Source organism: Leptonychotes weddellii, chromosome 3, assembly GCF_054177405.1.
Source record: "Leptonychotes weddellii isolate Sample4059 chromosome 3, ASM5417740v2, whole genome shotgun sequence".
Lineage (NCBI taxonomy): Eukaryota > Metazoa > Chordata > Mammalia > Carnivora > Phocidae > Leptonychotes > Leptonychotes weddellii.
Genome location: NC_138371.1, coordinates 29,892,957 through 29,906,192, shown reverse-complemented (window position 1 = coordinate 29,906,192; position 13,236 = coordinate 29,892,957). Strand labels below are relative to the sequence as shown.

At 37.0% G+C, this 13,236-nt stretch overlaps 1 protein-coding gene and 1 long non-coding RNA gene across 5 annotated transcripts in view; one reads left to right on the top strand and one right to left on the bottom strand.

Moving 5' to 3' along the window:
* Positions 1-13,236, bottom strand: part of LOC145720742 (uncharacterized) — a 440,998-nt gene that overhangs the window by 326,611 nt on the left and 101,151 nt on the right. The window lies entirely within an intron of this gene.
* Positions 1-13,236, top strand: part of FAM117B (family with sequence similarity 117 member B) — a 77,287-nt gene that overhangs the window by 34,370 nt on the left and 29,681 nt on the right. For all 4 annotated transcript variants that reach the window (XM_081815358.1, XM_081815357.1, XM_081815356.1 and 1 more), the window contains one exon: positions 2,438-2,551. In XM_081815358.1, the coding sequence (XP_081671484.1) occupies positions 2,438-2,551 (114 nt within the window). The remainder of the gene's footprint in view (positions 1-2,437; positions 2,552-13,236) is intronic.

Here is a 13,236-nt window from a genome sequence, read left to right as displayed (position 1 = left end):
GGATTTCCCTGATGCCGAGCGATATTGAGCACTTTTTCCTGTGTCTGTTGGCCATTTGGGTGCCTTCTTTGCAGAAATGTCTGTTCATGTCTTCTGCCCATTTCTTGATTGGATTATTTGTTCTTTGGGTGTCAAGTTTGATAAGTTCTTTATAGGTTTTGGATACTAACCCTTTATTTGATATGTCATTTGCAAATATCTTCTCCCATTCTGTCTGTTGTCTTTTGGTTTTGTTGACTGTTTCCTTTGCTGTGCAGAAGCTTTTTATCTTGATGAAGTCCCAATTTTCATTTTTGCCTTTGTTTCCCTTGCCTTTGGAGACCTGTCTAGCAAGAAGTTGCTGCGGCCAAGGTCACAGAGGTTGCTGCCTGTGTTCTCCTCTAGGATTCTGATGGATTCCTGTCTCACATTTAGGTCTTTCTTCCATTTTGAGTTTATTTTTGTGTGTGATGTAAGGAAATGGTCCAGTTTCATTCTTCTGCACGTGGCTGTCCAATTTTCCCAACACCATTTGTTGAAGAGACTTTTCCATTGGATTTACTTTCCTGCTTTGTCGAAGATGAGTTGACCATTGAGTTGAGGGTCCATTTCTGGGCTCTCTATTCTGTTCCATTGATCTCTCTCTGTTTTTGTGCCAGTAACATACTGTCTTGATGATGACAGCTTTGTAATAGAGCTGGAAGTCCGGAATTGTGATGCCACTAGCTTTGCTTTTCTTTTTCAACATTCCTCTGGCTATTTGGGGTCTTTTCTGGTTCCATACAAATTTTAGGATTATTTGTTCCATTTCTTTGAAAAAGTTGATGGTATTTTGATAAGGATTTCATTAAATGTGTAGATTGCTCTAGGTAGCATAGACATTTTCACAATATTTGTTCTTCCAATCCATGAGCATGGAACGTTTTTACACTTCTTTGGTTTTCCTCAATTTCTTTCATGGGTATTCTATAGTTTTCTGAGTACAGATCCTTTGCCTCTTTGGTTTGGTTTATTCCTAGGTATCTTACCGTTTTGGGTGCAGTTGTAAATGGGGTTGACTCCTTAATTTCTCTTTCTTCTGTCTCATTGTTAGTGCATAGAAATCCAATTTATTTCTGTGCATTGATTTTATATCCTGCCACTTAACTGAATTCCTGTATGAGTTCTAGCAATTTTGGGGTGGAATCTTTTGGGTTTTCCACATAGAGTGGAAGAGTGAGAGTTTGTCATCTGCGAAGAGTGAGAGTTTGACTTCTTTCTCGATTTGGATTTTTTTTCTTTCTTTTTGTTGTCTGATTGTTGAGGCTAGGACTTCTAGTACTATGTTGAATAGCAGTGGTGATAGTGGACATCCCTGTCGTGTTCCTGACCTTAGGGGGAAAGCTCTCAGTTTTTCCCCATTGAGAATGATATTCTCTGTGGTTTTTTCATAGATGGTTTTTATGATATTGAGGTGTGTACCCTCTATCCCTATACTCTGAAGAGTTTTAAGCAAGAAACGATGTTGTACTCTGTCAAATACTTTTTCTGCATCTATTGAGAGGATCATATGGTTCTTATCCTTTCTTTTATTAATGTATTACAATCAAATCACATTGATTGATTTGCGGATGTTGAACCAACCTTGCAGCCCAGGGATAAATCCCACTTGGTCGTGGTGAATAATCCTTTTAATGTACTGTTGGATCCTATTGGCTAGTATTTTGGTGAGAATTTTTGCATCCATGTTCATCAGGAATATTGGTCTGTAGTTCTCCTTTTTGATGGGGTCTTTGTCTGGTTTTGGGATCAAGGTAATGCTAGCCTCATAAAATGAGTTTGGAAGTTTTCCTTCCATTTCTACTTTTTGGAACAGTTTCAGAAGAATAGGTATTAATTCTTTAAATGTTTGGTAGAATTCCCCTGGGAAGCCATCTGGCCCTGGGCTCTTGTTTGTTGGGGGATTTTTGATTAAGGCTTCAATTTCCTTACTGGTTATGGGTCTGTTCAGGTTTTCTGTTTCTTCCTGGTTCAGTTTTGGTAGTTTAAACTTGAATTGATTTTTAAATATTGTTTAGTTTTTGGAGCTATTGAAGGTTAGGTGTTTAAAGAAATCTAAATAAAATGACTCATTTTTAAGACCATGGGAATAATTTTCATTATTTTTAAATTCTTTCTGACAGCTATAACATAATTTATTCTAGGCTGAAAACTTCATTGGTTTAGTACTTGGGAAGCTTGAAGGCTGTGAACAGTGTTGGAACATAATTTTTGTTTGTCTCCAAAAGAAAGATACACATATGTGCACACATAATGTATGTGTATATATATAAATTTTGTATAATAAATCAGATTTTGTGACAGGGTTTTAAAAGTCAAAAGATGTATTAAGGTGAATTTTACTGGTTCTTACTAAGCAAGGATATGTTTTATGTAGCTTGGAAAACTCTGATGCACTTTTTATTTTTCCCCTTTTCAGATTGCAAAATTACGCCAGCAATTGCAGAGAAGTAAACACAGCAGTCGACATCATCGAGATAAAGAAAGACAGTCTCCATTCCATGGCAACCATGCAGCTATTAACCAGTGTCAGGTAGGAGCACAAATACCACAAAATCCAAACAAGGGATTTGTTGTTTTCCTGGTGATATGTTATTTTATAGGTAACTCTTCAGAACAAAAATGTCCAAAAGCATATTTGAAACAGTGATTAAATGCTGAATCAGCCTTAATAAAAAAAACAACTCAGAATACTAAGTTGATAAATGATACTTTGCTTTAGTGATCTGTGATTTGACTTTTAGAAGGCATAGCTAATTACATATTTTGATTTATCATATTTTTGTCTTTCAATTCAGTATATTGAGGCAGAATAATAAGAGATATGCACTGGCTATAGAATCAGACCCTGGATGAACAACCTGTTCTAAGTCTCAATTTCTTCATCTGAAGATTGAGGATAATAATGATACACATCACAAAATCTTTTAGTAGGGGAAAACCTTTAACTGCTTTGATTCCTTTATAGAACCCTATGAACTGCTCTTGATGGCATCCTTGGCAAAAAGAGCAAGAAAAAGTTTGCCAACCCCTTTTATAGGTTGATAGCTTCTGATAGCCAAGTATATGTGGATTTTTTTTCAAGAGAAAGTGTAAGTAGAGGTATATATTTTTTCAAATTAATTTTGCCCTTAAATGTTGATACATGGGTCAAATTTGATTTCATAAATTTATAGTTTGGTTGTAGTTTCTAACAGCTTTTTTTCCATTTATAAGGTATTTTAATTATGAAATGTGAGTACACGCTAATATGTTTAAAAACCTAAACCAATTGGATTTGTGTTTGGAGAAATAGAAAATGTAAAATTGACAAAATAAATGAATAATTTGAATAGACTAATAACTGCCAAATTGGAATACTAATTAAAAACCAAATTTCTTCACTTTCAAAAGGCTAAAGACTCAGGTAGCTTTATAGGTGAATTTGCCAACCTTCTACTCTAATTTATCCATTAATAATTTGTATGCATTTCTTTTTTTTTTTTTAAAGATTTATTTATTTATTTGAGAGAGAGAGAGAGAGTACATGAGAGGGGGGAGGGTTAGAGGGAGAAGCAGGCTCCTCACCGAGCAGGGAGCCCGATGCGGGACTCGATCCAGGGACTCCAGGATCATGACCTGAGCCGAAGGCAGTCGCTCAACCAACTGAGCCACCCAGGAGCCCAATAATTTGTATGCATTTCTAAGAGATAAGGCCACTTTTTATCTCCAAACTCATATTTTTACCCTCAAGTAGAATAGGGGTAAAGATTGAACTTCATTGAATTAAGTGATACGTTTTAGGAGTTAGTAAGTTTCTGAAGCGATTTTTTTTTATAGTTGCATTAAAATCAGCAATTAAAGTAGTAAAATTAACCAAAATTTCTTTTTTCCCCCTCTTGTAAGTTGAATTTGTTTAATAACATTATTGGTGTTTGCACAAAGTTCATGTTTAACTCTAAAACATCTCAGAGAAAGTAAGGACTAGAAAATAGAGTAACTTGAAAAATAAATTTATGTAACTTAAGTTTTGTACACTTGACACAGCAAACATCTTGAGTTTTTTGAGTGCTCATAGCCAACCAGAGATGAAACACACGTGCATCATGATAGCTATGACAGTAGTATTCATGTTTAATTGAAACTTTCAGACTCTGGAACGTGAAAATATTATGAAGTTACGGATTTTGTTTTGTTTTAGTTGGTTCTCTCTCTAGTGGAGAAAAATGCCACTTTGAGATTGTGTACTTTTGAGGTCATTCCTCCATCCATGCAACATTTATTAAATATCTACTGTATGGCTCATACTGTAGTACTCATTAGGGGGATGTAGTGATACATATTGGGGCTTGCCCCCCACCAAGTCTCAGCTAGATATAAGTAAAAAAATTATTACACAGTGTAATGAATGTGTTGGTAGTGTTTGGGAGAGTTTACACTGATATAGAAGGGGTATTATCCTTGGACTGGCTCTGGAGCCATCTATAAAGGCTTGTCAGAGAAAGTGGTGTCTAAGCGGATCCCTGAAAGCTGATTTAGCCAGTCTTCTAGAGGTGGAAGAAATCATGCCTCCAGGTAGGAATAATAGTAAGAGATTAGGCTGGAGTTAAAGAGCAGCCAAACCTAAAAGTCTTCATGTCTCAGTTGTTAAGAAGTTTGGACTTTGTCCTAGCACCAGAGAACTATTTTTTTTTAAATGCAGGGGATTGATTTTAATAGTGGTTATTATGAGTTCAGAGTAGAGAATGAATTTGGAAGAGGACAAGATTAGAGGGAGGAAAACCATTTAAGAATAGGGTTTATAGGGACACCTGGCTGGCTCAGTCGGTTAAGTGTCTGCCTTTGACTCAGGTCATGATCTTAGGGTCCTGGGATCGAGCCCCGCATCGGGCTCCCTTATCAGTAGAGAGCCTGCTTCTCCCTCTCCCTCTGCTGCTCCTCCTGCTTGTACTCTCGCTCACTCTCTCGGATGGATGGATGGATAAATAGATAGATAAATAAAATATTAACAAAAAGAAGAATAGGGTTTATAATCCAAGTAAGAAATGACGGTGACCTAAACTAAGGTAGAAGCTATGGTGCTAGAGAGAATGGCCAAACCTGAGTGATATTTAGAAAGCAGTAATTAATAGTTGGAGTCTATTAAGTGCTTACGATATGGCAAACACTCTACTCAGCATTTGTATGTATTATTAGCACTTAGTCCTCATTTTGGAGGTTGGGTTTGTTACTGTCTTTGTTTTACAGACAAGGAAATTAAGGCCCAGAGAATTTAGGAATCTTATTCTAGGTCGTAGGAGACAGAGCTAGTACTCTAACCCAGGCATTTTGACTTCAGATTCTGAGTTTTTAAAATCTGTGTTAGCTGATGATTGATGAGAGGGGAATGATGGAGAGATAGGAGTAAATGGGTAATGCCAATTCTAGCCTTTAAAACATGAGTTAAAAAAATACATCCACCTACCTCACACCATGTACAAAAGTAACTTAAAATGGATCAAAGACCTAAATGTAAGAGCTAATACTAAAAGCTCGTAGATGAAAACACAGGCATAAATGTGGGGTTGGATTAGGCTGTGGTTGGTTAGGCATGACACCAAAAGTACAAAGAAAAAATAGATAAATTGGATTTTGTCAAAATTAAAAACTTTTGTGCTTCAAAGGACACTACCAAAAAAGTGAAAATATAACCAATAAAATAGAAGATATTTGCAAATCATGTTATTTGATAAAGCACTTGTATTTAGAATATATACAGAATTCTTGTGGCTCAGTAATAAAAAGATAACTCAATTTTAAAAATGAGCAAAGGATCTAAATAGAGAGTTCTCCAAAGAAGATATACAACTAGCCACTAAGCACCTGAAAAAGATGCCCATCATTATTCCCTGTTCAATAGGGAAATGCAAATTAAGAATTCCAGTGAGATACTACTTTATACGTACTAGGATGACTAAAATTAAAAAAGACTGCTAAGTGTTGGAGAGGATGTGGAGACATTGGAATCCTTAACATATTGCTGATAGGAATGTAAAGTGGTGCAGCCACTTAGGTCTGGCAGTTTCTCAGAAAGGCTGAACATAGGGTTACCATATGACTCAGCACTTCTTCTCCAAGGTATGTACCCAAGAGAATTGAAAACATATGTTCTTATAAAAACCTGTACACATGGGCACATGGGTGGCTCAGTTGGTTGAGTGTCTGACTCTTGGTTTCAGCTCAGGTCATGATCTCATGGGTCGGGATTGAGCCCAGTATTGGGCTCCGGCGCTTGAGATTCTCTCCCTCACTCTCTCTCTCCCTCTTCCCTAACCCCTGCTCGTGCATGCTGTCTCTGTCTCTGAAATAAGTAAATGTAGGGGCGCCTGGGTGGCTCAGTCAGTTAAGCGTCTGCCTTCAGCTCAGGTCATAGTCTGAGAGTCCTGGGATTGAGCTTCATGTGGGGCTCCCTGCTCAGTGGGGAGCCTGCTTCTGCCTCTTTCCCTCCTCCCTGCTTGTGCTCTTTCTCACACTCTCTCTCTCAAATAAGTAAATAAAATCTTTAAAATAAATAAATCTTAAAAAAAAACCAAAACTTGTACACAAATGTTCATAGCAGCATGGTTCATAAAATTTGGAAACAACCTAGAAGTTTATCAACTGGTGAATGGATAAATAAAATGTAGTGTATCCTACAGTGGAATATTATCCAGCCATAAAAAGGGAGTACTGATACATGCCACAGCATGGGGGAACCTTGAGAACATTACGCTAAGTGAAAGAACTCAGATGCAAAAGAATGCATATGATTCCCCCGTAAATGTCCAGAATAGGCAAACCTGAAGAGACACTTTATAGATTGGTGGTGACCTGTTGCTGGGAGGCTTGGGTGGAAATGGAGTGACTGCTAATAAGTGAGGGATTTTTTTTAGTGTGCTTCTAAAATTAACTGTAATGGGGTGCCTGGGTGGCTTAGATGGTTAAGCGTCTGCCTTCAGCTTGGGTCATGATCCCAGGGTCCTCGGATTGAGCCCCATGTCTGGCTCCTGGCTCAGCGGGGAACCTGCTTCTCCCTCTCCCTCTGCCTCTCCGCCTGCTCATGCACTCTCTCTCTCTGTATCTCTGTGTCTCAAATGAATAAATTAAAAAAAAATTCTTTAAAATTGTAATGGTTGTACAACTCTGTTCAATAATCATTAAAAAAGCAAAAGTTTTACACTTTAAATGGGTGAATGGTATGGTATTGTGAATTATATTTCATAAGCTCTTATAAAAAATACCTACCAACCAACATTAAAAACAAATACATAAAATACAAATATGTTTGTCTAGAAATAATAGGTGATATGGTAGAAACCAAAAAGTAAACTGGGAGGTCATATAACAATATAGAGAGTGAGTGCAGGTGCTCTGAGGTCAGACTGTTTAGCTTAGATCCGGGTCCTGCCACTTGCTGACTGTATGAAGTTCCTCAGGTTCTTTGCATTATAATATCTGTTTGTTGTGTTGTCCTAAGGATTAAATGGGATAGAATATTATAAAACACTTAATGCAATTCTTGGTGCATAATAATTGCTCAGTAAATCTTAGGCTGTTTGAGGTAGGACCTAATATAAAAGAAGTAATGAACCAGTTGGGTTTTCACCAGGTTTTTCTGCCAATTTCATATTGAACTTATTTTTTAAAGCTTTTATTTTTTTAAATTTTGGGCTATATTTTATTTTGTTTTTATTTGTTTAAAGTAATCTCTACACCCAGCATGGGGTTCAAACTCATAACTGCAAGATCAAGAGTTGTGCTCTACTGACGGAGCCAGCCAGGTGCCCCAAGCTTTTATTATTAAAAGTATTTAGGGGCACCTGGGGGGCTCAGTCATTAAGCGTCTGCCTTTGGCTCAGGTGATGATCCCAGGGTCCTGGGATCGAGCCCTGCATCGGGCTCCCTGCTCGGTGGGAAGCCTGCTTCTCCCTCTCCCACTCGCCCTGCATGTGTTCCCTTTCTTGCTGTGTGTCTCCGTCTGTCAAATAAATAAATAAAATCTTTAAAAAAAAAATAAAAGTATTTATATGCTTATCACAGAAATTTTAGAAACAAAAAATACCAAATAGAAAAATTATATCTTAATAAAGGTGTTATTTTTTTAAAAAATCAAATAGAAAAAAATCATCCAGTCTCATCCTGTAAAGACATTTTCTTCTGTCTTTTTTTCTTTGCATTTCTTGTTGAGATCATACCATATTTTCTTCTTTATATTTCTTTTGATATTTAACATGGAAAAATGTTATTACAAATGCTTCAGGAATATTTTTAATATTTAACATTCTGTAGAGCATCTCCCAAATTTCGGCCATACTTAGTTGGGTCAAGTATCTGTGTGCTTAAAGCTTTTTCTATATTTTTACTTTTCTGGGGAATGATTTTCCATTATTTGGTTAAGAACTTTGATATTTTGGGGGAGGAGTCTTTGACTTTTCTCTTGGGCTTTCCAAGTTATTAAAATTTTTTGTTTGTATTTCATGATAATGTAGGTTACTTTTACTGGGGAAATTCCTTTAGTATTCCTTAACAATCAAAGAACAGTATTGCTCTTCTGATAGTACTATAGTCTACAACCACTAGTTAACAAAAGATCTTTTTCTTGGGCTTACGATGGATTTATTACTTTTTTGAGTGGTTCTTTCCCTGGAAATTCAGGGGGGAATTATTTCTTATGACGAATAAATGCTGCCAAGTTTCTTAGAAGAGCATCTTTCACATCTCATTGGTTTCCAAAATTGACAAAGCCCTCAGATGCTTTATTAAAATGTCATATTTTTAAGGATTATTTCAAGAAATACTCTCATTAGAAAATATAGCCAACACATTTCAGAATTGTTTAGGGATTAGAATCAGATGTTAGAAACAGAGGAGTGGGAGATGCCGGCATCTTCACAGCCACATAAAATAATTTAGAGGTGAGAATTAAAATATCATGCAGGTGTTTTCTGGCTGTTTGTTAACAGCCTCAAGCAAGAAAGGCTTCCCCTAGGATTTCCTTACTTTATACGGGCTGGGGACACTATAGTTTTGTAGCAGCCTAGGTGGGTTTGAGAGCAAAGGGATAGTGAGGTAGAAAAGGAAAAAACTTATTTTCATCTGAGGAATCAGGGGCATTGCACCTTAAAAACGAAATTGCTGCTCTGCACTGGAATCTTCATATGCCAGTCCAGAAAGTGATTGCTATTCTTAAATTTTTAAAGATCTTACCACTTAGAAATCAAAAGAGTAAGTACTTCTGCTGTGTCCTTGATTAAAGAGTACTGCTGCAGCTTAGAAGAACTAAGAGGTGGATACCAGATGAGAACAGTGATTGCTGGAGGACAGAACGAAAGTAATGGGGACAGGGTAGGAGGGATCAGGGCCACGCGGAAGCCCTGATGCGTTCTAAATTTTTTTTCTTCTTCTCTTACCATTGCAGACATCAGTTTTCCCCCTCCCTTTTGTTATGTTGGGCTCATATTTGTTATATTCTGGCACATATTTCTCTACTAGATCTATGTTGAATTGCTGACCAGATCTTTTTCTATCCTACTTGCCTCTCAAGGCACATTTTTCTTCCTTTGAAAATTTAACTCTGTATTTCTTTTCCCTATTCAGCTACTGCTTGAGTGGGTATTCTTCCCATCTTTCCTATCTCTCTATTGTACACAGTCTTATCTCCACACTTTGAAACAGGTATTTAAGTTGTAATATAGATTGATCTTAGAAGATTCAGTAGTGGCCAAACCTTTTGGTGACCTTTTCTTTCTTTATTGGCTAACTCTCAGTTTTTAGACAGAATTTGATCTTGTTCTATTTTTCAAGATTTTATTTATTTATTAGAGCGAGAGAGAGAGAGAGAAAATGAGTTGAGGGGAATAGAGGGAGAGGGACAAGCTGACTTCCTGCTGATCAGGGAGCCCAACGCAGGGCTCCATCCCAGGATCCTGGGATCATGACCCAAGCCAAAGGCAGACGCTTAACCAACTGAGCCACACAGGTGCCCCAGGCAGAATTTGATCTTTAAACTGTAATGTATATAGACATACAGAGAATGTAAATGGAAAAATAAATCTTTATAATGGAGATTAATCTAATTAAAACCCTTAATTGATTGGAAAATATTCTGATTTGAAGAGAAAGAAACAAAATTTGAGAAAATAGGAGGTCCTTGTTCTTGATGTTTCCAAAGGATAGATCTTAGAAGAGAGATTTACCTTAGTACAGTGAAGAACTTTTAATCTTTCAGTGCTGTCTAAAGATGATCTCTCAGTTACTATGATAACTCACTTATATTTGCATATACTGATTTATATTTAGAAATACAAATTTTATTACAGAAACATATATAGATATGGGAAAAATAAATTATACACACATGCACATAAAATTCCCTAAGAGTCCTTGAAATGAAGCATGAAAGTTTAATCATTTTTTAAAAATTTTTAGATATTTTAGAGTATGGTTTATGTGAGGAATGAAATCAGAGGCCTGTTACCTTCTACTTCTGGAACAGTAATAGTGTGTTTAATAAAGAAAATCTTTCCTAGGCAGCTTGAGTGGATTACTTTTCTTCTAATTATATAACTAGTTAAATTAATTATCGTTGAACCTTTGCTTCATTTACTTATTAAATTGCTTTGTTGACCTTAGGGAAGTGGCAGTTTTCTTTCTTTTCCTTCTTTTTTTTTTTTAAAGATTTTATTTATTTATTCATGAGAAACAGAGAGAGAGAAGAAGAAGGAGAAGCAGGCTCCCAAGGAGCAGGGAGCCCGATGCGGGACTCGATCCCAGGACCCTGGGATCATGACCTGAGCCGAAGGCAGACGCTTAACCGTCTGAGCCACCCAGGCGCCCTTTTTCCTTCTTTTCTTTCCTTTGCTTTAAATTGACTATTGATAAATACTTGCTGCTCTTTAGATGATATTTGAGAAAAGCCTACCAGCTGTGTAGGGCATGACTTCTTAGCTACCTTGACAAGCAGTAACTAGATGTACAGTTGGTTATGATATTGGCAGGTTTCTGTGTATGTGCGTTTCCCAACATAACAGCCAGAAAACTTAAGCTTTCTGTTCTGAAGATATTCATGGTTCTAAAGTCCAAGAAGGTCAACATTTTGCAAAAACCTTGTCAGAGCATCCTTCCCTTCTGGTCTCCCTCTTCATTTCTATAACTTAACAGTTAGAAACCAAATGCCATATCTGAAAATGGCATCCAGTGCAAGCTATTACTTGTTTTGTGACATTCAGAAAAGAAAATTAAGCTTAGAGTTGAGTATCTTTCAGTTAAAAAAAAAACAAAACAAAAAACCTGTTTGTTAAATATGTACTAAGTCCTGAGATCTTTCTTGGTCTGCCATTATTTCCTGACACGGGAAGAGTTCAGGCATAGGTAGGATGAGTGCATGACAGAAATGTTCTAATATGCTCTCCACTCCAGGCTCGTGAGCTGTAGATTTCTTTTAACCTCTAACTGCTTTAGTCTGAATCCGTTACCTGTCACCTCACGATTTCCTTTCTTATATGGGATCAAGTCCCCATTCTTATGTAACCTTAATTACTTCCTTACAGCCCCCAGCTCCAAACAATAGCCACGTTGGGGTTAGAGCATTTTAAAAGGGGACACAGACATTCAGTTCATAGCACCAGCCTTGTTGAATAAGCCTCATGTCTTAGGCAGTGGCAATAAGGAGATGCCTAAGAGGCAACATTGCTTCATTATTCTTGGGCCCCTGAGTCTCACTTTCTCTGCATGTAACCTGGGGAACACTGCAACCACCTCGAGAGTGGTTCTGAAAATGACATGAGAGGACCTGTGGTGTTTGGTCCATGGTGGATGGATGCTCTGTAAACAGTAGCTACAACTTTTATTTTGTGTTTTCCCTATTAGGTATTTTATTCTTAAAATAATTTCTTGTCTTGGGGCACCTGGGTGGCTCAGTCGTTAAGCGTCTGCCTTTGGCTCGGGTCATGATCCCAGGGTCCTGGGATCGAGCCCCGCATCGGGCTCCCTGCTCTGCGGGAAGCCCGCTTCTCCCTCTCCCACTCCCCCTGCTTGTGTTCCCTCTCTCACTGTGTCTCTCTCTGTCAAATAAATAAATAAAATATTTAAAAAAAAATAATTTCTTGTCTTTTCACAATCTTTTTCAGGTATCATTTTCTTCTAGTAGTATCTTTTCATTTTCCCCTCTGTTTTTTTTACAGTCCCTCTGTTCCCCAATATTCTCTCCATACCCTCAGGCTTCTCATGTTACTATTCCCTTTGTACTTCCATCTCTTCTTTCTGTCCACTCCAGATTGAAGCTTCCTCTTGGCTTTTTTCTCACAAATTTTCCAAGGATGGAAATTTGCCTTTTCTAAAGATTATTGTTGTGTTATGCTTATTTTTAAACGTTTTTATTTATAAATTTATATTTTATTTATAAATTTTATTCATAAAAAATTTATTTATAAATTTTAATTTATAAAATTTTTATTTATAAATTTTTATTTATTTTTATTTATTTTATTATATTACAATAAATAAATATTTTTATTTACAAAAGAGGAGAAATACAGGTTTAACACGAAGTTCTATATCATACAACAGGGTAGTATCCACTGAATGGAAACCAGTGATGCTTGGCAGCCCTGTTACCTTTGTCTCCTTGCCCACCTTCCCCTGAAAGAGGTTTTTCAAAGAAACCCCCCTAAATGAAGAATCACATTTCTTTACTAGATAGCAGGACAGTAGGTGGGATGATCTTCTGGCACGCTGTTGCTATTAACTTTAGCAGATACCTCTGTCATTCTTGTTTCATATTTTACTTTGAGTATCTTGTCAGGAAACCATGTAATATCCTTTAATTATGTAATCAATTATTTCTTTTCAAAAGTAATGCTGTGCCAGTGGAAAAAGAAGAAGATGAATTATATCTTTTTTTTCCTTAACATATTAAAATCATCACAGGGAAGTTACGCTCATTTCTACAATCTTGCTGCTATATGTGGACTTTGAGACTGATTTTGTTTTTTCCAACCAAAATATTTTTCTTTTTTTTTTTTTTTAAGACTTTTTATTTATTCATTTGACAGAGAGACAGCGAGAGCAGGAACACAAGCAGGGGGCAGTGGGAGAGGGAGAAGTAGGCTTCTTGGTGAGCAGGGGGCCCGATGCGGGGCTCGATCCCAGGACCCTGAGATCACGAACTGAGCCCAAGGCAGACGCTTAATGACTAAGCCACCCAGGCACCCCCAAAATATT